Genomic DNA, 25,878 nt, shown 5'->3' with positions numbered 1-25,878 from the left:
GGCATCCTTGCCATATGGGAGCTGTCCCCGGCCACATGTCTAGACCCTGCCATCCTCGTGCTCTGTGGGACACTCCGTACAAGAAAGGACCTTGTACAAGGGCCTTTCTTTTACGGAGGTGGGACTCAGGGGACTCAGTTATGGCCGCCGTTAAATTAAAGATGCCGAGTCACTGTTGAGCGGTGCTCTGTAAGAGGACCCTGTCTGGGCAGACAGTCTTTGTTAGATGGCTGTCCTGTGAGGATGCAGTCCGTGCACCCTAGAAACATGGGGGCGGCATTACCCGTACCACCCAGCTGCCTGTTTCTGTCCTGTGCAGCCCTTTCCCACTCTACAGGAAAGTCGCTTAGGCAGAGGCCTGGTTGAATGCTGTTGTCAGTCGGGTCGAGGTCCTCCCCGGTGACTCTCTTTCATGGCTCGGAACAGGCTTGCCTCTTCTCAGCAGCATCGAAATTGTGGCATGCACACAACAATGGGGGCCAAGAGACTGGGGCGGGATCCATGTGGTATCTGGTATCTGTCATCTTCTGTAACACTTACGTGCTTCCTGTGGAGATGGCAGAAGCCAGTGTTTTTGTCTCTCATTTAATCCATCTGGCCTCTCCATGTTGTGTGTGTCTGTCTGGATCAAGATGGAGCTTTGTATTCTGGGACCCATTATCTCCGAGGTCCTACCTGTGTTTGACAGGTCAGGGCATCTACAATCTGCTCCCTCTTCTATGCAAATCACACTCCCCGCCTGGCTCCCAGCAAGCAGCTCCTACATCCCCCATAATAAATCAGTTTCTCTTGAAACCAAGAACATGGATGCTATATAACATTGCTTTGTTTTATTTTTGAAAATATAGAGTCCCATTTTTTTTTCTCTATTAAAAGTTGCCAAATTGTCAGCCTTACTGTCAATTCAGTAACAGCTTTTTGTCTGGGTCAAGGAGGTGAAACACAACAAAACCAAAGACTGTCCTATTAATTGTACTTCTCAATTTTAAGATCTATCCAGTTTACAATTTTAAATGTGAGAGCTGTATGCCTTGAAAACATAGAGACAGATTGCTTTTGAGTAGCTTTCCTACTTTCTTATAGTACTCTTAACAGATCAGAAAAAAAGCACTGCTCTAAAATATACATAACTTAGGTTAGCAGTATGAGATTTGAAGAAACTGAATTTATGTTAGTAAATCAGCTAATCTGAAAGCTTCCAGGAGAATTTTTGTTTATTTTATTAGCTTTAAATAGGATATTGCATGAATATCTCAGACTTTCTACTCTCAGCATCCTCCACATTTCTAGCCACCTTTTGTCATTACATTTTGAGCAAAAAAAATGCAAACTAGGTTGTTATCTTAAGACACCCCATTAGGTTACTGTTCATCTGTAGTGGAAGAATTCAGTATAGGGGTTTCAAAGTCGAAGTACTTTGTAAAAGATTTCCCATTTGATTAATCTATCTTAATGGATAATTGGGTGTTGATCTATAAAAAATATTTGTTCTGAAGGGCTGGGAATAAGAATAACCTGTCTTATCCTCTTATGCCAATTTGTATACCTAAGTATCTCTTGCAGTTTAAGAAAAGGAGCTTTGCTTTTAGGAAATTTCTGAATGCAGTAGAGGTGTGAGCATGTGAAGTAGCTGAAGCTATCTATTCCTTACATTTCTTTTTCTAAGTGAAAAGTAAGTTAAGCTAAAAGTATGATGAAAAGTCACATCTGAAGTGTTTGAATTATAGAATCCTCATTTTAAGCATTTTTTTAATAAGGAAAAAGTATGTAAATAGATGACCAAGTTCGTACTTAGGAACAAAATCATAGAATGCATGCCTTCTGATTTGTAGTCCTGTGAGTTTTCTAGAATATTAAACAAATTTCTGAGTGGGATAAGCCATTACACTGAAACTACTATAGAGTATGAATGAGTTGTAGTACCTAAAATCTGATATTTAAGCTCTAAGTCCCTGAGGGGCTGTGGGTGGTTCAACCCAGTGGATAAACTGACGCTTGAGAAGCAGTGTGGTTAATGGTTAAGGGCCACTGTAGTGCACAGGTTACCACGGCACCAAACCGTGGGGGACCCACTCAGCCCATGTGGAAGTTGAGTGGGGTGGCAGAAGGCTTCCCAGAAGAGGTATTGTTTTAGATGAGTAATATTGCTTGAGTGGTCTTCAGTGGGTGCGTAGGAAACATAGGGAGCCAGGACCACCTCTGGACCGCCATCATCCTGTTAGGCTCATGTATGCGCTGCGGGTGAGGGCATGGTGAGGAGTGAGGTTTTAAGACGTAGTCAGAGAACAGATCACAGACAGCCTCGTTTAAATCATTTTTGTTCATACTAAGGACCTTAAAGAGCATTTGAAGAATTTCAAGTAAAGGAATACGCTTGTCAGGGCTGTATGGGATGGCTTATTGGGGATGGGATGGTAAGTAGCAGTGTTGGTGGCAAGACTGGTTCTATGATCGTAATGCAAGGCTCCAGGTGAGTAATGATGCTTGGCAAAGCCAGAGGAAAGGGAGAGACTGCGTTTACATGCTTAGTGTCTCACATGTAAAGATGGATGATGATGTGATTTTTCTCATTAGTACCTCCAGGCCCAGAAACTCAGAATCGTCATCTCACTGTGTAATCACTCCATTACCGAGGTTTCTTATTTTTTCCCCCATGAAATCTCCTAATTTCTCTCCTTCTGCCCAATCTAGCCCCCATCCTCATTTTTTAATATCTGAAGTTACTATTAGGATCTCCTAACTGGTCCGACTGTCTCTACATTGGCTGAGTAAGCTCTGGGATCACACCGTCTTCACAGTCCTTCAAGCTCCCGTGTGCATTCTCACCCAGACCATGCACTGTCTGTGAGGCTTATCTTCTCACTACCCTGACTGTCCCCTACCCTCTTGTGTACATTGGACTGTCATCTTCCTTCTTCAAGACACTTGTTCCCAAGCAATCTAGTTTTCCTTTGACTTTCTAAAGCCCCAACTGGGCATGGACGCTCCCCGATTTACGATGGTTCCGCTTAGGATTTTTGGACTTTACGATGGTTCGAAAGTGATGTGCGTTCAGTGGAAACCGTACATCTCACTTTGAACTGGGATCTTTTCCCGGGCAGGTGATATGCAGATCCTCTGTGGAGATGCTGGGCACTGGCAGCAGCCGTAGCTCCCAGTCAGCCACGTGATCACAAGTGGAAACAACTGATACACTGACAACTGTTCTGGTTTCCACTTTCAGCACTGTATTCACTAAATTACAGGAGACATTCAACGCTTTATTGTAACCTAGGCTCTGTGTTAGATGACTGAGCCCAACTTAGGCTAATGTCAGTGTTCTGAGCACAGTTAAGGTAGGCAAAGCCAAGCTATGATGTTCGGCAGGTCAGATGTATTCAGTGTATTTTTGACTTACGGTATTTTCAGTTTATGTTGGGTTTAACAGGCCATAACCCCATCGTAACTCAAGAAAAATCTGTATATAGATGTATCTGAGACTTTTTAATATAAAATATTTTTTTTGACATTAAGAAATTTTGTGGATCTCGCAGTTTGGATTGTAGGGCATGGGAGTTAAGAAAACTGGCTTTTAGGGGACAATTGTTTTGCTTTCTCAGTAAATAGCAAAACAGAGCACTGCTCTCCATTCACTGTTTCATCACATTTGCACATTTTTATGTTGTTATTTATTTTTGTTTTCGTTTTTTCACTTAAAAGGGTCAGAGCAGTGGGCTGGACACTCTTTCCTTGGCACCGTCATTTTTTTGTATATTGTTAAAATATACATTTGACACCAATTCAGTCCTTGATAAAAATAAAATTCTTAGTGGCAATTCCAACAGCAGGGTTATGAGTGCTACCATTTTCATTGTGTAGCCAGCCCATTGGGTTTGTTGAAAGGAAAGCGTTCAGCTTCTTTATACATTGTCCCCTGTGCACAGGAAACAGTGTCTATTGTGGACCATCGTTTGTATGTGAAAATCAATTATACACTGAAAGCAAATTTGCAAGCGTTCGGAAAATGGAGGGTGTGATCCTCATTGTATTTGTTCTGCAGCATTCTCCTGGGCAGGGGGGATAGTGGAGGTGGCATTCTACCAGGATCTTCAGGAACATTTTACCTGTTTGTTTGGAGGGATGCATTAAAGAAAACTTTAGACTGTGAAGTAGAAGTAAAGAATGGTTTTTGATAAGTCTTAAACTCTTTGGAAGTGTGGTTTTATTGTTTTTGTCTCTCTACTCCTTACCCCAATGTAAACTAAGAGGTTGGCTTTTTTTTTTTTTAATGAAATAAATCTAATTTTAGAAGAGTGGGTTTTAGGAATCATCTATTTGAACATTCCTCCAGTTGCTGAAAACCCTTCTCTAAGCCTGCTGATAAACTCACCCACTCCCTTCATGGCTTTTTCTCCTTTCACCATCACGTTCTCTGTTCTTCATAATATCAGTTGTTACTCCCACCCCACATTTTAGTATAAAAGCTTCTTAATTCTTCTTGCCAGCTTTGTGTGTGTATGTGTTTTTTTTTAAGTGTTCTGAAAAAGCTAAGTTTTTCCATTGCCAAAAGCTCATCATTCTAATGTTAAAAGTCAGGGTCCAGGAAAGCAGATCCTATTATTCAGTACCATCTGTGTCACTAGCTGTTCATTTCTTACATCTTTTCTTCCTTCTCCAAAGTCAAATATTCAACTAAACTAAGAAACAAAAATAATATGTGTATACGTATATAAAAATATATATGTATATCTATTTAGTTTATTTATAATAAAATGTTCTCAAATCCTATGCAGGATTTGCAGTGCCTGGGAGTTCAGTCCTCATTTATTTTTAGTACATTGTATTTTACCTAACATTAGTCAGTAGAAATTGGTAGTGGTCAGTGGATTTGCTAAGTCTAGTGAAATTTTCCAATTACTAATGTCTCACTTTTTAACTCACTCATTTTAAATTTTAAGCAGATAGATTCTGAAGACTGCGTAATCCTGTGTCCAGTTATTACGTTTAATCCTTTGTCTTCCAAAGTAAATTGGAAATTACTCAAGAATATGTGCTTCTATTATTAGATATTTCTAATTCGTAGAGTAGTTCTTTCTAAACAGGGAACAGTAAAGGATGGTTTTCATATGATGGGCTCTTTTGTTCAGTCCACTCAACAAATATTTAATAACACTCCTTTGAGCTATGCCCTCGGAGAAGAGTACTTGCTCACTGGCAAATAAGAAGTAATGCTGTCGTTTTCATTTTGTATTCCTCTGTTTTGTGTTTCTCTGGATGTTTGTACCAATTCATTTAACACTAGTAACAAGTCTGAATAAATAATTCTAGTAAGATTGTCAAAGCTGCCTAGAGTGACATTAACCGCTAAATCTTACACTTGTGATAAATAGTACTGTGGTTATTCCACAGCTGCTCTAAAGTTTGATTTATATAATGTACCTGTTAGGATGCTTTCCGCTGCATTTAGTAGAAAACCCAGCTCAGACCAGCTCAAACCATGAGGAAATACATTGTCCTACATAACTGGTTCTAGAGTTGGGTAGCTTCCAGGATTATTGATTCCACAGCCTCACGGTGTTATCAAAGCCCCGCCATCCTTCTGACCCTTCTGCCACACTGTCCACAAGTCAGCTTAATCCGAGGGTAACTGCAGGGCTCAGAGGCCTCGTGCTTTCCTGATTACGTCCAACTGAAGGGAGTGAGCCATCTCCCCACACATGGAATATGTCCATTCGGGGTGATGGGGCCATTCTTGGACTAATAACATTGGACTAATAAATCAACAGGGGCAGGGGCCCATAGGTTGGTATAAATTTAGTAATGAATTCACCCCTTGAAGCTGGGTTGCATTCCTGAACACAATCAGAGTTCATTAGGAAGAAGAAATGGAGAAGTAGATTTGGGATAAGCAAGCAATGGAGATCATTACAGTCCCAACAGTAGTATTGCTCCTCAATGGAAAAAAAAGACCATGTGGCTTAGAGTCAACTGTTGACAATGAAATGTGTGTGATGACGAGATCGAAGTGTTTATTTATGGCAGAAGCTACAGAACTTTGAGGTTCAATTGACGCCTAAGGTCATTTTCTCCATAATCCTTACCATGTACGTGCTCAGTCTTTTCCAAACTTCTTGGTGACCCAGTCCTAACGTGATATCTTGCAGAACTGAGTAGCTGAATTTGTCGCATGGACTAGAATTTTAATTGAGCTGTATTTGCATCTGTTGAAAACACGGTAATTAGGTATGTCTTAATTATAGAATGTGCTGCCTGAAAGAAAAATAAGCAGCTTCGCGCTATACCTTCTTTAAAAAGAGAACCTTGAAAGTATCTGTTTTTATAGGTAATCACACGGGAAAGTAGCTGATACTGGAGTGCACAGAGCAGAAACGTTAGTCAAAAATAGAAATTTCCATTTGTTTGGAAGGAGGTAATCATCTTTCTTTGTGCAGACTGTCTGCAGGAGGAAAGCAAACAATCTGCAAAGAGCAAAATTAAACAGAAAAAATGTAAAATTTATATAGCACTTAAAATAGTCAATTACCTAAATGTAGGTTTGTGACTAGCCTGTGCACTGTAGTTTATTGTATGAACGCAATCAATCAAGCCATTTACGGATGGTATGTTACCAGTACTTTTCTTACTTGAAAAATTGTTTATCTGAATATCTTTTGCAGTTTAAGAGAATAAAAATATTTTATGTACCTTATTATAAAGCTAGTGTTAAATGTACAAAGGCTGGTTTTAAAACTGAAAACAAAATCTGCCTATCAGTGACCTTGAATACATACATTTTTTAAAAAAAAAAGTAAGCACGTGTCACCAATTTACTTAAGCTTTTAAAAACCACAGTAATTCTGCATAGGGATGGGGTAAAGTGAGATTCTTATTTTTCTCTATCAAATAATTTTAGCGTTTGAAGCGTACACAATGTAATACTCTAAAAGAACATCTTATGTTTATGCGTATGAAGGCACATATTGCTAAATATTTTTAATTAGTTGGCATTCAAAGGGGTTCGTTACATCAGCACACCCCCAGAAGAGTTTCTGTGATAGTGTATTATCTAAATCAGAATGTTCAGAATAAACATAAAGAATTCTCAAATGTGCAAAAGTACGATTGTGAAACAGTCCACTTGCTCGGGGCAGGAAACTGAGCGAGGAGTTTTGATTTTATAAAATGAGGTTACAAAACCTGAAGTTAATCAGTGACTTAATACTAATTTTCTCTGTTTCACCCAGTTTAGAAAATAAGTTGTTTTACGTACACCAGGAAATGATTGTGAATATGAAAGGAATTGGCAACAAATGTGACTTCAGCATATAGTTCGTTGTGAACGCGCTGCCTTTATCCTGTGACGGAGCCAAGAGCAGACATATGTCCCACGTGCCTCTCCCAAAACTATTAGGCAGAAAACTAGCAGAATCGCTACTGATCTTTCCATTCATGATTTATGACAATGGTCCCAGTGGAAGACGAAGTCTTTTACATGTATTGAGCTCTTTTGTTTTGTTTGTTTGTAGTCTCAGACATTGTAGGGGGCCAGGGAAGCCACTGGATAATACGTAGAGCCCAAACAATAATAGCGTAAAAACTCTACCAGAAACTGACGAGAGCTTAACCAAGCACAGTGGCCTTCCTGGGGTTACTGTTACCGGGGTGTGGCATGTGTTGTCAGGCTTCATTAGAGGAGCGTAGACATTGTTCTGAAGCTAGAGGATGGTGATGTGCAGAGGTTGGATAAAAGTTTGTCTGGTTGGGATAAAGTCACAAGTCAGGCTCACCAGTAGTCTTCCAGTTAAACAGCCATTTACGGGCAGCCACCGTCTGCTCAGCAGTCCTCATTTTAGAAGTTTAGGGAATGGGAAACGGATCTGTGATCGTATCATATGAGAAGTGCAATAATAAAAGTTTGTACAAAACACTACGGACGGATAGGTAAAAGGAGTTTTGTCTGCGAGACTTTTAGAATAATCACCAGCATCCATTTATCTGGTACTGAGCGTACCAGTAGACACACCTAGGTTTTGTAGTTCCTGGGAACTTTTGAGAACTGTTTTATCCTGATTTGGTCCATTACCTCAAAGTTGAGGCCACACCCATTTCCCATAATGTGGAAGCCATGGTTTACCATCACTTAGAGCACAGCCAAGTTCAAGGGTGTTTTCAGACAAGATGCTCCAACCCTGCATAAGCTATATTTACATTTTCTTGGGGAATGCCCCTTGAAAAGGCTACACAGCAAGCCCCCCGGGCCAGGAGTCTTTCCCTGCTCTCTGTGCACCACACAAAAATGACAGCCTTAACTCAGCATTTATTTGTAAGGCTATGGATTTTCACTAGCAATGCCCATCTGAAAGCTGTAACTGGGTTTCTCTAACAAACCCGCACAATTCCTTTTCCATATGAACTGACAGAGAGGGAAAGAAGCAACTTTTTAAAAAGCTGCCTTGTCTCTTGCAAGAGGAGAGTGGCTTCCAGTTAGACACCCCAGTGCAGAGGGAGGCCAGCCTTTCTGCTCATCTCTGTGGTTGGGAGCCGGTCCTCGAGTCCCTGTGCACATTTGATCGAGCTTCTGGAGTGATTTCCTCAGTAGCAACTACAAGTCACGGAGCTGAATGACTACAGGATTGACAGTGGGTTTCTTGAGATGCAGTGCTGGCTGCAGGAATGATCTTCTGGGCAGACTGTGGAGTGACTGGATGATAGATGACCAACATCCATGCTGTATGAAGTGTGGAATTGAGCAATCACAGAGTTGATCAAAGAAATGCATGAAGGTCTGGCTGAGGTACAATTGTACCAGAATAAAATAGTAGAGTGAGCCCCACACCGGCGGTGTGCTGGCCCCAAATCTCTCTGTTTCCTCAGCAAGAAATGGAAGAGGTTGGTCTAAATGACCTCCAAAGTACCTTCCGGATTTAGACACAGTGGTATTTTTACTCTTTGGCTGTACCCAGGGCATGACCTGCTGGGATGGGAAATATGTTGGCTTGTATTTTTAATCAGATGTGAAAACAAAAGAATTCTACACTTTTTCTGTTATTATGTTAAATAATTGGCACTTTGTAAAAAACTGAATTACTTGGTTATGGTTGTGCCATCATTTGATAGCATCTTCTATGACCTGTGAGGGTTTAATAGCAGAACAAAGATACTAAGATTTTTTTTTAATTTAATTTTTATTTTACATTATAGTTGATGTACAATGTTGTGTTAGTTTCAGGTGTATGGCAAGTTGATTCAGTTATACATATACATTATATCCATTCTTTTTTAGATTCTTTTCCCATATAGGCTATTACAGAGTATTGAGCAGAGTTCCTTATTCCCTGTTGATTATCTTTTATTTTTATTTTATTTTATTTTATAAATTTATTTATTTATTTATTTTTGGCTGTGTTGGGTCTTCGTTGCTGTGTGCGGGCTTTCTCTAGTTGCGGCGAACGGGGGCTACTCTTGGTTGCGGTGCGCGGGCTTCTCGTTGCGCTGGCTTCTCTTGTTGTGGAGCACAGGCTCTAGGCGCGCGGGCTTCAGTAGTTGTAGCACGTGGGCTCAGCAGTTGTGTCTTGTGGGCTCTAGAGCTCAGGCTCAGTAGTTGTGGTGCACGGGCTTCATTGCTCCACGCATGTGGGATCTTTCCGGGCCAGGGCTCGAACCTGTGTCCCTTGCATTGGCAGGCAAATTCTTAACCACTGTGCCACCAGGGAACCCCTGATTATCTGTTTTATATATAGTAGTATGTGTATGTTAATCCCAAATGCCTGATTTATCCCTCCCCCTGCCTTTCCCCCTTGGTAACCATAAGTTTGTTTTCCAAGTCTGTGAGTCTGTTTCTGTTTTGTAAATAAATTGATACTAGTATTGTTTTAACTGGTCTTATTATGCTCTTGATTTTGTGTGTTGCTAACTCAAGTGCTGGTGGAGAGGCAAGGCTGAATTTCCTTTGAAGATATATTAATTTGATCTAGAGGTCAGTTCTTTGTGAAAGATTTCTAACTGTCTTATATATTTCTCTGTTAGAAGAAGCGGAAAAACACTGATTCATACTTTATTTGTTGATGCAGGGGGAAAATGACCTCAGATTTCAAGGGGTAATCTGGAACCCCAATAATTCTTATTATCAATATATTTGTAAGAACAGCTTAGGCAGCTAATCTGGAGAAAGCTTTATGAGAATGGCTGTTGATGTGTGCATCTGTTGCTTCTTAATATAGAAATTCCTAAAGTTCTTTTGTAGGTAGAAACCTACTCTAGTTACTTGTCATTCTTTCAAATGCAAAAAGTTGGGGGTATGCCCTTGGACCATATGCTTACTAAGTGTTGCTTCAAAGGATGGAACATCGTTATCACTAAGCAGAGCTTTTATCTGCAAAGTTCAGAGGAGTGTGAGGCTGTGGATTTATGCCTTCGTGTCTCCATCCGCCTCTGTTCACCTGCCATTGTGTCGACCGACATGCAAAATTATTTTGGATTAGAACATACAGGAGCGTTGGCTTATGACGTTGGCCTTTGAATGACAATATAAGGAAAAGTTAGGCTGTGAAGATCCAGTTTCCTCTACGCAGAAATCACAGAGGGTCATACGTATTTGGGAGGCTGAGGAAAGGAGTCCTGTGCTGACATTGGTGTGCTGACTAGGGAGTGGTGCAATTGAACCAATTCGTCAGCGGCTGGGGTGGAGCTACATCATCCTCACCCAAGAGGAAAGGAAGCTCTTGGCGAGGGGCTGCTTGTCTTCATTTCGCCAGTGTGGTACACAGGACCCTTGGGCTTGGCTGTGTGATGAGGGCTTGCTTATCCCCCCAGCAGTACAGGCTCTATGTCAACGCGAGAGAATCCGTCCGGCCCAGGAGCCAGATTACGGTTACTGTTACTATTACTGTTACCGTTACTCTCTTACCGTTGGCCCATCATCTTCACGCAGGAGCACACACGTGCATAGTTATCATCCACACCACGCGCTCATTCTCATTCACGTGTTCATTCTAATTCTACTCAGAAGTAAGCATCCTTGCAGGCCTAGTTGGAAATGTGGAAAGAAAACCCTCACACGACTTGCAGCCTCCTTATTTTTGTCCCTTTGGTTCCCTGTGTTCCTTATCTTTTTTGTGTGTTTGTTTCCTTCCAAGTGGAAGAAGACACGGAAGAAAGTTCAAGATCAGGGAGAGAGTCTGTCTCCACAGCCAGCGACCAGCCTTCCCACTCTCTGGAGAGACAGATGAATGGAAACCAAGAGAGAGGCGAGAAGACCGATCGGAGGAAGGAGAAAATGGGCAAAGAGAAGAAGAAGGACAGAGACAAGGAGAAGGAGAAGATGAAAGCCAAGAAGGGGAAGCTGAGGGGCCTGGGAGACATGTTCAGGTAGGTGCTGCCAGCCAGGGCCAGCCGGCCCCCGTGTGAGTGCCAGCCCAGTGCAAGCACAGCTTTGACGACCTTGTCTTTGAGGTCAGTGGAGATGCTTCTCTAGTTCCCAGGCTTCGCTGCTGTGTTTTTACTTTCTTAAGGATTGCACTTGAACTATCTCAGACCCTTTTAAAGAGCCTGAAAGATGCTATCTTGCCAACCACGTAAATAGCTGTGGAGAGGAAGGAGGGCCAGAGACAAAGGGCCCTCACAGCCGTGTTTGTTCTTTTGTGCGTGTGAACAATTGTTCATTGTTGAAGTTGAACATCGAGCCCAAGTTAGTGGTAGCATATAAAGGTTCATTAATAACAAGTCTAATTAAAAAAAATGTTACAAATAGAGCTTCAATTAAGCTGTGTTGATTAATGTAATACTTATTACTTCAGTCGGTAAAGATTTCATTAAATGCAGTCTCTGGCTGTTTCCTGACAGTTGTTTTTGTGCCCCGAAATTATACTCTAGGATTACTTAGCATATCATTTTTTTACAAATCGTGGCTGCACAATAAAAGTGACAAGTCGTTCAGAAGTTGCTCTGAAACTCTCCCATAAACGTTCATTGGAGGTGATTTATAATATTCAGGTATTTAATGTTAAATATAAAGATTGCTTGATTGTTCCATAAATTAAACCCCTAAACATATCAAGATGATGGTTTAAAATTGAAAACAGATGGCATAGCCCCTTGACTCTTCAAAAAGTAGTTATCCTGCATTATGAATCCCTTCCTTTTAGCTTTTTATTAATTGCAAAATGTGAACAAGAGTTTTTATTTTCATAGAATTTCCTGATTTATGGTCCTGAGGTTGACCTCAATAACTCAGGGAGTTATAGATAAGTCAAGGCCGTGAAGCGAGGACTCAGGCCCAGCCTGCAGGCTACACACATACCAGATGTGTCCTGTGGATGTCTGGCTAAGTCAAGTGCATGGAATAAGTAAACTACAGACACAGATCACACAGAGCCCGGCCCATTGGCAGTATCAGCTTTAATTTAAATACGGTCGCATTTCCATATTCAGTGCTTCAGAACACTGGGATTTGTATCCTTTCACACCAGAGTTTTTCTTGTTTATATACCGCTCCTCCTGAATGCATTTGCAGTCAGATCATCTTTCATCTTTATATTCCGTGTCCACGAACACTTACGGATGGAATTGAGCTAACTGCCACTTTATTTCAGTTTCTGTGTTAGGCAGAGGGCTTCTCACTCTATATATGCAAACTGACAGCAGGTAATCAGGCACCTACATAATGCACAGAAATAAAGCTGTTGTCTATCAATTAACATTGAGGGAATTTGCACCCCTGTTTTCTTTAAATCAGAGAATATGAAGTAAGAGGAAACCTCCCCTAGGATATACACATCCCACCTGGAGCCCAGTCTCACTTCCAGGTGCCCCCCCCCCCCCCCCCCCCAGTGAAGTCTTCCTGAAGGCTAATGGCTTGTAGGTTTCCTTCATTGGCCAACATTTATCTGATGGGTTCAGTGCTCTGTTCTTATTGAATAAAAAAGTAAGTAAACTTCTAGATTGTTTATAATTATTTTAGAAATTATACATTATTTTAATTATACATTATTTTTTCTGTAGCTTGGGACTCCAGAGTAAGAGAGGCTTTATGTTAGAGTTTTCTTTTTGGGGCCAGAGGAGTGGTGAGTGTGGGGACCATGGGGAAATATATATTGTTTCAAAGGGACCCTGAATGCAACCCAACCCAGCCCCGTTTTTACTAAAAGTTCTGTAGAACACTGTATGATGTTTACTCTAGATCAAATTCTACAGATTATACCTCTAACACGTAGTGAGAGCCAGCTTTGTGATAAAGAAGTTGACCCATTTGTAACTTCAAAGGCCTGAGTATTCTTAAAAGTCAACTTCTGTGTTTAAGTGCAGGGACTGAAGGTATTTTCTAAAAACTGAGCTCACAGTCTCCCAGTGTTTAAGAATGGCTACTGAGAAAATCATGGGTGTCCACACTTTTCTGGGACCAATTTGCTGGAGTCAGCCCATGTTGGCTTGCGAGGGTCAATTGTTCAGTTTTTAGAAATTTTGCCAATTGATTGTTAAACACAGCCATTATTAAAAATTAGATAAGTTCTATAAAAATCAAAGGTAATTAATAACTCAAAACTCATCACTTCCTAATTATTTTATTACATTTCATGATGATCTCTGCTTTTGAGGTTATTTACACTCACTGTATTGGCACGGTGCTGATACCACACGCTGATAGCTTAAAATCAGCCGTGTTGGGGGTACTTATACCCCAGGAAGTGTATGAATTCCACAAAACAGGGCTTTTTCTTCCAGGAGAGCCACATACCACCACATGGAGAATGCAAAGTTATCCTAACAGGTTGCAGAATCTTGTCTAGTTGCCTTGAATGTGGCCGTCTTCTCTCTGGTTTCCCTTTGGGAAATGGTTGAAGCTTGCGAGTATTCCTCCTTGAAAAGAAGTTGAGAATCCTTTATTAGACTAACAGAAGCTTTTTGTTTGGTTGTCTATTGCCTCTAACTCCTTCACAGCATTATGAAATGTCCTTAGTATTTGAGAAGACTCTTAAAGCATTGTTAGACTTTTCAAAATCTTTTTTACCACCTTCCATACCTACTGGATCTAATTATTTGAGACTAATAGACTTGCAGGTTGATTCTGTTATGTTCCCTTTTTTTTTTTTTTTAATTAACAGAGGGGAATATAGTAAGATTTAAAAATTAGTCTCTTCCTTCCTCTTTGTTCTTTTGAGGAGAATAGGATGTGATTCCCTTAGCAGCGTTGCTTTAAAATACCTTAATCAAAACGTGTATGTGCATATAATTTCTTAGAGCACTTTGTAAGAAGATTCAAGTATAGCTGCCCAACGTAGGCCCGAAGTACAAAGCAGGGGTGTGTGTATGTGTGTGTGTGTGTGTGTGTGTGTGTGTGTGTGTGTGTATGTGTGTGTTGGGGGGTGTTGCTATGATTTGTTTCTGTTTTCTGGTTCAGTTATAACAGAAAGAAGAAGGTAAGGAAGGGTAAGGGGCATTAGATGTTGGGAGTCTAGCTTTTGAGGCATGTGAGCTTTTCCCCTTTAGTCTTTTGAGGGAATAATAATATGGTTTCCTTCCAAAAACAGGCTCGCAGGCTCTGCTGCCCACCGTCTCTCTCCCCTTGACCCCAAAACACACTCTATTCCCACCCCTGTAAGTTGTCTGTGATTTTGTTTACATTTGATGAGGGCCACATAGATGTACCATATCTCAAAAACTGTACCAGAGGAAACCACGGCACCTTGAGTCGGTATTTTTATTCGTTGTTCTATACAGACGACATGGTTTTCTACTTCGTGCATTGAATGGTAGTCACAAAAACAGTTTAATTATTGATAAACAGCTCTAGGAAAGAATGTTGGGAGTCACATGAGTCACTCCTCTGTTTATAAATTATGGAGTATCTGAAGTGCAAAAGCTGCCTTAATGCAAGTTTTTAAATCACAAATTTAAATCTACAAGGAATCAAATGGCAAATGTAAAGTGTCCCGTGTTTGTATGAATTTCTCCTTGTACGTACTCCATCTTCTTTTGCCCCTAAGGCGCTCCCATTGCCTTGATTTAAAATGGCTTTGGATCTGAGAAGGCTGAGTTTCTCTACTAAAAAGGTAAACTTGACTTTGTTGATGTGCTCGCTCTGTATGAAAAGTGCAGGGCAGCGTGAGGGTCTGAAACGTGGAGCCTTTGTGTATGTCTGATTCTCGGATGCATGGCTATTCAAATTTAATACTATAAAATATTTCTGAGAATTCTGCAATTGTATGAAATTGTCACCAAAGAGGGAACTGAGTCCGTGCCGTAGAAGGAGAGAGATCTGTTGTTTAATGTTTGAAATGCCCCCGTTTTTAAAGGAAGGCAATAGCATTGTTAAGCAGTGTGTTTGTGTGTGAGTTTCCATCTCCAAAATGAAGTAATCAATAAGATAATAAAATCCCTTATTTAGGACGATATTCTCAGACAGTAAGCATTTAAAATTATGTATTCCTCTTTTATCAGCCCTGGAATAAGTGTAATTCGATGCTACTTTGCCTGAAAAATTAGAATCGTTTTCTTTTGAATGTCATGGAATTGCCTGCCCTCTGAGACGGAAGGTTCCTGGACGTGACCCCACTCACGCCTCAGGTGCTTTGTGTGGTGCTGTGACACATGATGGCCGAGGGCCTGCCGCCCCCTGGACCACTAAAGCAAAAGCCATGTTGCACTGTTACCGTTAAAACTGAATCCTCCAGTTACATTGAAAATGATTCCCTGGGTCCCTACAGCACGGTTTTATTGAGTTCTGTACGAGGAAAAGGATAATTTAGTTTGAAAGCTTGTTTGGTTGAAGTCAGATATACGGCTGTCTTTCCCTTTTTAGAATACAATCGTCTTCAGAACGCAGCGAACACGATCAGATTTTAAAACTCGATGTCATAGTTTGGCTCGCACCTTGTAGGCGTTTGAGAGAATAACAAACACGCGTCTCGGTTGCCTCCCTTACCTGTGCTCACTAACCGTGTGTCTGTACCGTGTTTCTCGTTTAGCCTGGCCAAACTGAAGCCCGAGAAGAGATGAGCAACAAACGAGAGTCCAAATGTCTTGAGAAGCACATATTGCACAGTTCTGTTTTTTGTTTTTGTTTTTTTTTTAAAACAAACAATAAATTTACTTTCAATGAATTCTTAGTGGCTGTTGACAGATTTTGTTTACGACATCAGCAGTTTTGATGGTTTCGTAACACCCACGATAATCGCTCTGGGACTTTCTTTTCTTGATGTCAAGCTTGGGGGTTTACTGCTTGACAAGGCAGAGAAGTGTTTTTTCCTCTCTTTTCTTGGCCCGTTTTCATCGTGGAAAACCAGAGTTCTCACTGCGGGTGTTTTCAGAACTCACCCGCCCACACCCATCGGGCGTGAGGATGGGTGCTTTGAGAGTGTGCAGTGTACCGGGTTGGTTTTGTTGTGCGACATGGCAGCTGGGGACACAGGCAGGTAGGGGAACAGTCTGCGGGCGATGAGGTGTGTGGGTTGGGATAGTCACCCATCCATCCATGGACCAACGGGCCAGTGTGAAAAGGACTTTTTGGCAAAGGTTCTTCCCTTGATGGGTTACACAGTTTAGACAAAAAAAAATGGGGTGGGGGGCTGAGAAAATAGATATCTTTGCTCAGGGATGGCTGAACCAGCAAGTTCTTCCAGGGTGAAAAAGTAGAGAGACGTTGGCAAATAATGATCCCGAGGTTGCTGGGACCCCAGGGAGTGAGAGTGCACACTCTTTTATAAAAACGTTCCTGGAAAGAGCTGCCAGGTGTTGTCATCACAGGTGTGAAAGCTCGTGCAGGTGGATCTCAGACCGTCCTTCCTTTAGAGCAAAGCCTTCATCCACAAACCCCTCATGCTTCATGGCCCCCTGGGATTTCAGAGAAACTGTAGAGTTAGCTCTATCTCCTGAGAATGGTAGAATTGCATCCCTCTCCAAGAGAAATGTGATGATGAAGAGGAAAGCCATGTCATAAGTGGCATTACGTACGGTACTGGGATGGGAGCCTGTGAGAAGAATTCACCTCCGCTCTGACCTGGTAGCAGTTGGCAGCCCGACCCTCGCCCCCGCCCCGGCTGAGCGAACCCTCCGGTGCTGCCGGAAGGAAGCACACAGAACAGTGTCAATTTGCTCACGTCAGAAAGAGCAGGACGTGTGGGTTTTTGCCTCGGGCCCAACTGCCCTGTGGATTAATGTGACCGGTTTCTCGTTGGCAGAATTGAATGACATCCAGTGCAGCCTGCTGGTGATTCAGGGGACACAGTTAAAATAAATGTGGAGAAAAATTAGGCCTGCTTAAAGAAACACAAGAGCAGTACTTTGTCATGGGAAAGAAGGAGCTGGAAGAGAACGGTTTTGCATATTTTTATTTGTTTCCTTGTTTGTCACCTGGACAGAGAACCGGTCCTTTATATTAAGTACACCTACTGGGAGGTTTCCTTGCAGTAAGTTCTGAATTTGTAAATCCAATACTTAGTATATGCTTCTTTTAATTTGAAAGGAAACAGGTTCCCGTTTTTAACAGAGGAAAGTAAGTGCCAGACTGACCTCTTAGCAAAGATGAGTCCTAGGGCAGCTGATAGCATCCTTGGCGAGGATTCTTCTAGCTGAAGCAAAGAGCCTCTGACATCTCCAGCGTGGAAACTGACTGCAGAGGGAGCCGAGGGGCGCCCAGCGTGACCACCGGGCCTTGCTAAGACCTTTTCTGACGTTCTTTAACGCTGCTTTTCCAGAGACCCGCGGCCTGAATACAGAATGCAAGTGTCAAGGATGACACCTACTTTATAGTCTCTGTAAAGCAAGCCTTTACGTAAAAGAAATTTTTGACAGTTCTGAGATGCTAAGTCAATTTCAATACCAGACTGTGTAGAAAATGGCATCTTTTTTCTGCAGTTGATGTGAAAATTGAAGGCTAGTGACTATTCACCCCTTACTAGCACAGTGTAAGTAAATACCACACACTGTTGAAAACTGCACTAGAAGACAAGCTTGGCTAATGACATTTACCACAGCATAGATTGGAAATATTCTTTCTGAATGTTTTTTGTTACCATTAGAGACTCTCTATATATCTTTTACATTAAATATCGTGGATCAAGTACATGTTATTCCTAAATGGATTTTCGTCAAGCCACAAAGTATTATATAAAAGTAACTGTTTGATCCTTTCCAGCAGTCTTTTAAAGAATTCACTGGGGTCGTGACCTCTTACATAAGTGAGTGTTGGATGGGTTTCTTCTGACCTATGTTTAATAATGGCCAGTTTAGAAACAAGAGAGTAAAACTGGGTTAGATTTCCTATCATAGTGAAATAACCTATGGTCTCCTGTTAACCTTTCTGCTTACATTTTTTTTTTTCTTTTTAGAACGGATGAGCCACCCATGCCTTAAGCTCAGGCCAGTCCCCCAAAGCTGTCTGATCCTTTCTTACTTAGGCCGGGACGCCGCTGCAGCAATTCTTTCTTCTCTCTCCTTCACCCTGATGCTGGCCCTTCCCTCCTGGATCATCTACTCTGTCCTACCCTCCACCTTAGAGAAAAGTCTGTCTTACCCTACCTCCCCTTCCAAGTACTCCCTCATTTTCCCATTTCCTCCTTTCTCCTTTAGCAAGCCCTAGGATCAGTCTCTATCTGCTGCCTCCATTTTCCTGTTCTCTCTTAAACTCCCTTCAATGAAGCCTTCGTCCCCCTTGGCTCCCTAAAGCCTGTTTTCATCCGGCCACCAGTGGCCTCTCCTGCTGCGTCTTCCTGCTGTATTCGCACCCTCTCCTCGGTCCGCGGGACCCTTCAGTGTGTGGATTCCTGTTCCTCTCCGAGATCACCCTGCCGGGGTCGCCTTTCTCCCTGCCCACCCCGTCACTGTCTCCTTTGCCACTTCTGGACCTGCCCCGTCCTCCAGATATTGGAGTGCTCCAAGCTCGGGCCTCTGTCTCCGTCTGTTTTCCTGTATTCTGCAACACAGAACGTTTGCATTCTTAGAAAACAGAGCCTCGGGGCTCTAAAGACAGTCTGCTGGCGCATGACTCCCAAATTCACATCCCCCGCTTGGGCAGCTTCTTTGAACTCTAGATCAGCAGAGGCTACCTCTTCCCAGGCGCCTGAAACCTAACGTGCACGGCTCAGGCATTTGTCCGGATTGTTCCTCTCCGTCTTCCTTTCTCACGTAATGGCAGCTCTGTTCTTTCAGTTGGTTAGATCCAAAAGCGGGCAGTAGTCCTTGATTCCTATTTTTCCTTATACCCCACGTTTAATCCGTTACGTACAAAAGCAAAGGCCCGTTTGATCTGTTTTTGACACACCTCTGTAATCCTCATACTTTTCGGCATCCCCATCCCCTCCTGGATTTGGGCAGTAGTCTCCCAGCTACACTCCCTGCTCCTGCGCTTGCTTCTCTTCTCTATATTCGAACTTCGAAGCTAGAGTCACGGCACGTCCCTCCTCTCAACCCCCAGTTGGCTTCCAGGTCTTTCAGAGTGAAAGAGGAAATCCTGAGTCTCCCACTGGATGCTACAGGATCCACCCCTCCCCCCAGTCCCTCGGACCTCATTTTTTCTACTCTTTGCTCTGCTGACTTCACCCCGACTACCCCGGCCTCTCTTCCCTGAACTGCCAGGCCCTCTCCAGCCTTGGACCTCACCCATCCCTCTACCAAAATAATCTTTTCTCAGACGGTCACAGACGGGTTCACTCTTGGACATTTAACATCTTCACTCAAGTGTCAGCTTTCAGGGGGCTTGTCCAGCACCGCAAACTGTTCTCTCTCCCACGGGACACTTCCTGCCCCACTTCTTGGCATTCTTTGTCTCCTTTGCACTCACCACCCCCTAACATATGATCCATCCCACTTACCTGGTTTAGACAGTGTCAGGGACTGTTAACCCCCTTTTCCCTGCTGCATGCTGTGCAGAGTGCCTGGTGCATAGTCAGTGCCCAGGGAATGTACCAGATGCCTGCTAGCCCGGACCCCCCAGCTCCGCGGTGCAGAACTGCCGGCAGTGCCTGCAACAAGGCCTGCTCAGAGCAGCGTCAGCGATGACCCAAGGAAGCCCATGTGAACGTACCAGGCCTCACGGCCTTAGGGTTAGAACGCTGAGGTGGAAGTCTGTGCCCTTAACCCTGAGAGTGCACGGCAGGCCCTGGGAGCCTGGCAGAAATGCAGCATCGCAGGCCCCACCCCACGTCTACTGACATCAGAATCTATGCTTATCAGCCCTGGGGAGCCCCGTGCATGTTACTGGTGGAGAGGCCGTCCCTCCTCCAGCTCCCAGAGTTTGCCCACGGCATCACTCTCCCTGCCCACAGTGGAAACAGGCTTGGGAACCGTCCTGCCGGGCTGCCTTTCCTTCCCTCGGTCCCATCGCCACTTCCCGACCAGAGTTTCTTCAGCTTCCGTCAGACCACGGCCCTGAACCCTTGTCTCAGGATTGGCTTCTGATAAAACCCAGACTAAGACAATGTGTTTGTTGTGTGAACAGATAAAGAAAATCCATAAAATTGCTAGAGTAGGTGGTGACAGTGCACGTGAGGAATTTTACCTGGAGTGGTTTTGCATGTTATGAGCAGTGACCGAACCAGGGCAGGGCTGCTTGTTTCCGCCTTTGGGAGATGAAATCACCTCCCTAGTTGGCCTGTGGCTGAGGGGATGGTCCCCAGGGAGCAAGTCTTTTCATGCTCCTAGAGCACATCATGTTCTTTGGTTTGTTGTGGAAGTGACTGTTTTCTCTGCTCTTAGTAGTCATAAATGATTTAAGGATTTTCTGTTCCATCAGACTTGCAAAAAAGATGATACAGTTTCCAAGTTAAGTCGTCCTGTCGGGCAGGCCCCAGCCTTCAGTCTGGGGGCAGTATGGTTGAGGGGTTATAGGTTCAAACAAGGAGTAAGTGTTAACATTGCCCTATGGATGTCTTCCTAAGCCTCAGATGTCAGGCTCTGGGCGATGGCGTAAGATCCTGTCCCTAAAAGAAGTCAGAACCTTGGTTTTACTCTTCACAATTCTCTGAACAGCTGCCTCAGAGAGAATTACCTGGTGGCTGACCTCCCCCTTCTGGGGGCCACTCCCACCAGGTTTAGTTTACAGACTGCCCCACCCCTAGGTGGCGCTCTGGAGCTTTTCCCTCCCAGCCCCACGGGGCCTGGAATGGTCCTGACCAGTGTGAGGTGTGGCTTGACCAAGATGGGGACATCTCACCTCCTTCGTTTCTCCTTCCACAATGTCTGTAATGTTTATAACTTATCTTTCACCTGTATTGAAAACAGCATCTCTGTTTCTCACGATCTTTTGGTTTATGTTACAATTCCAGTCCTTAAACAAAGAAACTAAAGGAACAACTTTACATTCTCTGTCCACACAAAGGAACAGAGACTTTGAACTGAACTGACACAAACTAACTGGAAAATATACCCGCTTTCTGTCCTAAGCTCTCTCCGTCTCAGCTCTTCCAGTTAATTTAGAGGGCTGTCCATCCGAGACCACTTCTTGGCCCTCCTTTCTGATTTTGGGGGTGATGGGCCGGCCGGTACAACTTTAAAGAGAAGAGCATCCTTTGGGTGGCGTGCAGTCACTGAGCCCTGGGGCCGGTGGACAGGCTGCCCAGAGTACTATTCTCAATACTCCTTTAAATCCTCAGAATCACCTTGTCAGGTAGGTGCTCTTTTTAGCCCCATTTTATGGATGAAGAAACTAAACCCACAGGTTGGGAGAGGTGAACTAGTTACAGAGGCCACCCAGTGGGTGAGGACGGGGCCACTGGGTTCGAAGGCCTGTCCCTCTTTAGGGGCAGGTTTCCACCCCTCTGCTGGGCCACCCGGCCTCCTCAACCTTTTCCTGTGGGTTCTGCTGTGCCAACCCCATGTGGGAGCTGCGATGGCTGTGAAGGTTGTCATGTGAAGTGGCCACTGCTGCTGCGTGCTCTGAAAATGTAGACCCCTGCTGCTAGGCGGGAAGCGTGGAACTTAGTACCTTTGGAACCTGGCTTTTGTTCCTATTTGATTTCTGAAGCTTATTCTGTCTGTGGTCCTCTCTCTCTCCAAAATAATTCTTAAGGACTCAGGAATTTTACTGTTAATTAAGAATTACCAGTTGCCACATCCCCTTGTCCACAGCTGACCCTCAAACTGGAACGCTAGCGACGATGATTTTGAAAAGGCTTTCCTCCTGCTCTGCTCTCAGGATGGCCCCCTAGTCCTGTGAAGGCTCTGACCTCCTTCCTGTTTTCACACCTCATTTCCCTTCCCTTTCTACACACCTTCGCGATGGATCCATCACTGCTGTCTCGTTTATTTTTTTCTATTAAAATAATTGTGAGGCTGTTCGTCCTTTCCTGGGAGTATGCTCTCAGCGTCAACTTCCTCTTCTGAGCCTCTGGTGTTTCTTCTGCCCCCTCTGTCTCACCCACGCCCCATCCCTGCCGCCCACATCAGCACCTGCCTGGCCCTTGGATGTGCTCAGCCCTGGGGCCTCCCCTGGGAGGCTCTCCCGGCTCCATGCCTCCTGCCTCGGTTCCTCCACTACTGTGTCCATCTGGGATCCTCATCCCTGGCATTGCCAGATTCCCACTGCTGCTTGCAGGGAAATAATTTATCTAATTCGTGCTTCTATAACTGACTTTAGCCATCAGGAGAGCATCTCAAGTGTACTTTTGAATTCCTAGAATTTCAGCTTTCTTTTCTTTCCTTCTTAATTTTATCTCCTTTTAAAATATAATGCCAAAAACTTTTTTTTTTCTTTTTTTTCTTTTTTTTTTTTGCGGTACGCGGGCCTCTCACTGTTGTGGCCTCTCCCGTTGCGGAGCACAGGCTCCAGATGCGCAGGCTCAGTGGCCATGGCTCACGGGCCCAGCCGCTCCGTGACATGTGGGATCTTCCCGGACCAGGGCACAAACCCGTGTCCCCTGCATCGGCAGGAGGACTGTCAACCACTGCGCCACCAGGGAAGCCCCAAAAACAATTTTAATTGAGAAAAATGAGAGGATCTACTTTATCTCAGTATAGGTTGATTCTGGAACAGTTTCAGACGGGTACTCTAAGAAGAGGGCGGTTTTCCTTTGGTGTGTCTCTAGGGCCTAGCTGCAGCCGCTTGGCAATGGCAAAGCACTGATAACCACGTGTGTAGAACACTCTCTACTGCGCACCCAAGCTGTCTTAAGCACACCCGGGAACGGCGATTCCCCTGAAATAAACTTGGTGTGATGTGTCTCCACATTCAGGTAAGTATAAATGAGCAGTAAACCTGCTGATGGGCCATCGTATTTGATAAGTAATTCTATTAAAGGTGAACTTTCACGGCTTCTTTGCAAACTGGCGGGTGAGAGTGGAGATCTGGGGCCAAAGAAGTCTTGTGAAGGGCAGCGCGTTCCCTAGATGGTGCTTCGGGCAGGAAAGGCACTTACCTGGTGGGGGGTGTGGCGTGGGCCTCTGGTTCCGATGACTTCTTTTTTGTTGTTTATTGAAGGACAGTTGATTTACAGTGCTGTGCCGGTCTCTGCTGTACAGCGGAGTGACTCGGTTATACACAGATAGACATTCTGTTTTTTATACTCCTTCCCACTGATCACTTCTTAAGGGAACTGCCTCTTCCTCCCACCGTATCCAGTGCCCTCTCTGTCACCCGGGTGACTCGGAAGCAAGTGCGGTAGGTTTGTGCAGCCACGCATCTCACACAAGGGTCACCTGGGCAGTGAAATGAATTCTGAGTGTTTCACTCCTCACCTGGAAAGAATTGTTTCCAACCATGAGGGGGTGGATTCTTTTCAAGTCTGTTTATGGAGCGTGTGGGATTCTTCGGTAACTGTGAGGTAAAAGCTTTAATCCACACATTCCACGAATACTTACTGGAGGCCTGCTCCAGGCAGGCTAGGCTCGATGCCAGGTGCGGGGGATTGTGTGACGGGTGTAAAGGGAGCCCGAGGGGACCCTGGGCCTCAGGAGGGGGCCTGTAGGGGTTGAGGGGGGCTCAGAGAGCCGGTGGGCCCAGCCCGGGAGCCAGAGTCAGCCTCCCTCCAGAAGATGACCTCAAAACCGAGGTCCTACAGATGTTGTGACTTATGTATCTGAAGGCGCTTTTGGAGGAGAGGAGGAGTTTTCATCAGAGGGATTCAGACTCCTTTGATGTGATCCTCAGCAAGAAACACATACGTGCCAACAACTCCAGTAAACATTTTGCCGTCTGATCCCTGCCCTTCCTCCTCGTGATGGGCTCTAATGCTGAGAGGCATCAGAGTATAGAGCTTGAGAGCCTGGACTCTGAAGTTAGATGGCTCGGGGCCAACTCCCAGCTGTACCCTTGGCAGCCTTGGGTTTAGGGCAACTTCGTGAACACCTTTGTGCTTTACTTTTCTCAGTTGTAAAGTGGGGATCATAATGGTAGCTGCTCCCCAGGGTTGCTTGGAAGCTCAAGTGAGCTGATATGTGCAAAGCACTTTAGAACCCCTCCTGGCGCAAAGAATGCGCTATGTAAATGCTAGCTGTTGTAGTCATTATTATTGTTCGGTAATTCCATTTTCGAGAAAAATGTTGAGTCCCACCAGATCAGTTTTACATCTTTAATGGGTTGCAACACCCAATTTGAAAGATGCTGTTTAGGTGGTAGAAATCCTCTAGGTTTGCAAAGGTGTGGGGGGAGGAGCCTGGAGGCATTTGAGAAGCAGGGTGGCTCATCGTGAAGGACTCATGACTCAGTTAGGACCTTATCCTGAGGACACTGGGAAGCCTTTCGAGAGAATGACTTGATAAAATTTACATATTTTTAGAAAATTATAATTTTTAATTTTAAAAATTAAAAGGGCTGAACCAGAGAGAACACAGGAACTCTGTTAGGTCTCTGTTGTAAAAATCATGGCCAGAAATGGTGGTGGCGGAGGGGACAGAGATACAATATACATTTCTCAGGAGGAATGTAGGCAACTTGATTGTTTGGTTAGATATAAAAAACAAGAGAGAAAGAACAGTAAGAGATAATTCCATGTTCTGGCCTGATCAGCTGGGTGGATTGTCACGTGCAGACAGGGAAACCCCGGAATAGGATCGTATTTATATACTTGGAGGAGGGGAGTGACATGTTGAACCTGGTGTTTACTTATCTGCAGGTAAAAGTGGAGGCGACATAGGCAGAGGAGGGGGAGGCCTGGCGAAGTGGAGATTTGGGAGCTGAAGACAGAGAAGGTGACTCTGAGCCTGGGGCAGTATCAGTGGAGGGGCTGCCCAGGAATTGTGTGCAGGGGCAGAGGCCAGAGCTCTGAGGACCCTTCAGATGCCCGGGGCCTCAGCGTGGGGATCAGTTGGCAGGAGGAGATGCTGGTGATCCAGGAGAGGCCGCTGCAGAGAGAGGAGGAAAACCAGAAAAGTGTGGTTGTCAAAGCCAGGGCAGGAGTACGTTTCTTTTTTTTTTAATTATTTTATTATTAAAGTATGGTTACTGTATGGTATTATATGTTACAGGATGTCAACATAGTGATTCACAATTTTCAAAGGTTCTCCTCCATTTATAGTTTTTACTCAATATAAACTATTGGCTATATTCCCCGTGTCGTACAGTATATCCTTGTATCCTATCTTACACCCAATAGTTTATACCTCTTACTCCCCTGTCCCTAATTGCCTCTCCCCGCTTGCCTCTCCCTACTGGTAACCAATAGTTTGTTCTCTATGTCTGTGAGTCTGCTTCTTTAAAGAATGAAATTTTGCCATTCGCAGCAACGTGGATGGACTTGGAGGGCGTTATTTTGCTAAGTGAAATAAATCAGACTGAGAAAGACAAATACTGTGTGATATCACTTAGATGTGGAATCTAAAAATACAACAGACTACGAGTGCATTTCTTACTCGTTAGAAGGATGTGCTCCCACCAAGGAGTCACAAGTGCTCATGGCCTCGGCTGCATGGGAGCTGCTGACGTCAGGAGGTGTCCCTGGACTCGTGTTGAATGGTGACCGTTGTTTCGTGCTG

The 25,878-nt window shown here is 44.0% G+C and overlaps 1 protein-coding gene across 19 annotated transcripts in view; it reads left to right on the top strand.

The window, feature by feature from the left end:
• Positions 1-25,878, top strand: part of PARD3 (par-3 family cell polarity regulator) — a 644,329-nt gene that overhangs the window by 423,330 nt on the left and 195,121 nt on the right. For 17 of the 19 annotated variants that reach the window (XM_029237263.1, XM_029237269.1, XM_029237268.1 and 14 more), the window contains one exon: positions 11,115-11,346. In XM_029237263.1, the coding sequence (XP_029093096.1) occupies positions 11,115-11,346 (232 nt within the window). Of the gene's footprint in view, positions 1-11,114; positions 11,347-15,941; positions 16,179-25,878 lie in introns of those variants that run through there. The other 2 variants (XM_029237276.1, XM_029237275.1) reach the window with 1 other exon arrangement.

The sequence above is a fragment of the Monodon monoceros genome, unplaced genomic scaffold (assembly GCF_005190385.1).
Source record: "Monodon monoceros isolate NGI ecotype Baffin Bay Population unplaced genomic scaffold, NGI_Narwhal_1 Super_Scaffold_21, whole genome shotgun sequence".
NCBI lineage: Eukaryota > Metazoa > Chordata > Mammalia > Artiodactyla > Monodontidae > Monodon > Monodon monoceros.
The sequence above is the reverse complement of the archived record's forward strand: the minus strand, read 5'-3'. Positions and strand labels throughout refer to the sequence as shown.